Here is a 2,769-nt window from a genome sequence, read left to right on the forward strand (position 1 = left end):
GGGTGGACCTGTGTATATTAGTAGAATGAAAAATGTAGTTAATGTCAGGTGAGTTCGAATCCCGGCTTCACCATTTCCTGGGTGTGTGATCTGGCCAAGTAACTCGACCTTTCTCAGCTTTCATTTTTTCATCTTAAATAGGGCAGATGATACTTGCTGCTGCCCTGGGAGTTTACAAGCACTACATTTAATGAGAGAACATAGGAGATGACACTTGATCGCTTCTCAAATTAGCTAGCTCTCTTCCACTTTCCTTCTTAAGTGCATTCATATGAGCTAAAGCTTGGGGGCATGGATTTATGATGTTCCTCATCCAACACAAACCTTATTTCTATTTTGTTTCAGTTAAAATTTGTTGAATACTAGCATTTATTGAATGCTAAAAAACTGAGCTAAGCGTTTTCTGCAGTGATATGCACAAAGTGGTGGCCCACAGACTGTATCCACCTAAGTTTTGTCTTTAAATATTAGAGTTTAAATGTGACAGAGGTTAAGCCCCTAATAGGCACTCAATAAATATTTGCTGACTTCCCAACCTGTCCTTGGAGCCATTTAAATTTATCAGGCCTGCTTTTCATGGATTATCTCTTTATCTAATTGTACCATTGTTTGTATCATCAGGCTTTTTTTTTTTTTTTTTTTTTTTTTTTTTTAACACAGAATAACAAACTAAGGCTTAGAATAGTTGAATTTCTTGTCCAGTCTCACATATGGTTAAGCGGCAGAACTCAGATACAAACCCAGGCAGTCTGACTCCAGTGCATGCACTTTTGACCCTTATCTTATATTGGTATAAGTATCTTCATTCTAGGTATCCTGGAAATACCTAGAGTTTCAGTGTCTTTGAGGATGTCTGATTGTTCTGGAGTCAGGTACAACAATTTATCTAAAATTTGAATTTGTAAACTAACTAGACAAAAAGGGAACGTTTGCATGAATGCATGAGCATGTGTAGTTTTTATAGGTGAGTATTAACCTCCCAGCAATTATACTAACCTGCCCGATAACAATTATGTACAAATTAAATCTATATGAATTCTTTCCACACTAGCCCTTTAATGGATGTCTTCTGATGAATAATTTAAGAATGGTTTTAATATTATTTTTACCTCCTTTAGTTTGGTCACTCATTTTGAGAGGATGATTTGTTTCATTTGTGTTTTTTCCTTCCTCCTTTTAGCTTTACTGGAAAATTTTTAATCTAGCCTCTCAAACTATTACCCTTAGGGCATCAACAATCCCAATGCTGAACATATCAAAGAGAATGAGAAAGTTAGTGACCCAATGATACAAAAATTGAAGAGCTTCCATCTTAAAAAGAAAATTTTAGATGAAGAGGTACTGTATGTGTTCTTCATTCTATAAATTATATCATTTGTCATGAAAAAAATAGTCAAAGGGAAAAACAATGTAAAAGTATAAGGAAACTCCTAAAATTGGGATTTTTTAAAATTTATTGGGGTAACATTGATTAATACAATTATATAATTTTCAAGTGTACATTATAATTTGACATCTATGTATTATTGTATTATGTGATTACCACCCAGAGTCCAGTTTCCTTCAGCTACCATATATTTGATCCCCTTTACCCATTTCACCTTCCCCCAACTCCCCTATATTTGACTCTCCTCCCCCACTCCCTACCCTTTGGTAACCATTAGTCCATTGTCCATGTCCTTGAGTCTCTGTTTGTCCTGGTCATTTGTTCCTTTTAGGTTTATATCCCACATATAAGTGATATGTGATTTTCAACTTTTTCAGTCTGGCTTATTTCGCTTAGCATGATTATCTCGAGGTCCATCCAGGTTGTTGCAAATGGCAGTATTTCATCTCTTCATATGGCTGAGTAATATTCCATTGTATATATGTACCACTGCTTCTTTAGCCAATCATCTATCGTAGGACACTTCAGTTGTTTCCATGTACTGGCCACTGTGAATAGTGCTGCTATGAACATCAGTGTGCAAATATCTTTTTGGATATGTTTTCAAGTCTTTGGGGTAAATCCCCAGAAGAGGGATTGCTGGATCCTATGGTAGATCAATTCTTAGTTTTTTTAAGAGGCTTCATACTGTTTTCCATAGTGGCTGTACCAATTTGCAGTCCCACTAGCAGTGTATGAGGGTTCCTTTTTCTCCGCATCCTCTCCAACATTTGTTATTACTTGTTCTGTTGATTATAGCTATTCCGACAGGTGTGAGATGGAATCTCATTGTGGTTTTGATTTGCATTTTCCTAATAGCTAGCAATGTTGAGCATCTTTTCATATGTTTGTTGGCCATTTGTATGTCCTCTAGGAAGAAGTGTATGTTCAGGTCCTCTGCCCATTTTTTGATTGGATTGTTTGTTTTTTTGTTGTTATGAGTCGTGTGAGTTCTTTGTATATTTTGGATATTAGGCCCTTATCGGAGGCGTTGCTTGCACATATATTTTCCCATTGAGATTGTTGTCTCTTCACCTTGTCGACGGTTTCTTTTGCTGAGCAGAAGCTTTTTAGTTTGATGCAGTCCCATTCATTTATTTTTGCTTTTACTTCTCTTGCCTTTGAGGTTAAATTCATAAAATCCTCTTTAAGTCCAAGGTTCTTGAGTTTAGTTCCTATGTTTTCTTCTATGCATTTCATTGATTCTGGTCTTATATCCAGGTCCTTAATCCATTTTGAGTTAATTTTAGTGTGTGGTGATAGACAACAGTCTAGTTTCATTCTGTTGCAGGTGGGAGATTTTTTAATAGAATTGTTTTTACGGACCATATTAGCTTCACACG

The 2,769-nt window shown here is 36.0% G+C and overlaps 1 protein-coding gene across 1 annotated transcript in view; it reads left to right on the forward strand.

The window, feature by feature from the left end:
• Positions 1-2,769, forward strand: part of CAGE1 (cancer antigen 1) — a 51,561-nt gene that overhangs the window by 12,297 nt on the left and 36,495 nt on the right. Inside the window, exon 6 of the mRNA XM_011367073.2 lies at positions 1,228-1,338. Within this exon, the coding sequence (XP_011365375.1) occupies positions 1,228-1,338 (111 nt within the window). The remainder of the gene's footprint in view (positions 1-1,227; positions 1,339-2,769) is intronic.

This window comes from Pteropus vampyrus, unplaced genomic scaffold (genome assembly GCF_000151845.1).
Source record: "Pteropus vampyrus isolate Shadow unplaced genomic scaffold, Pvam_2.0 Scaffold129, whole genome shotgun sequence".
Classification (NCBI taxonomy): Eukaryota; Metazoa; Chordata; class Mammalia; order Chiroptera; family Pteropodidae; genus Pteropus; species Pteropus vampyrus.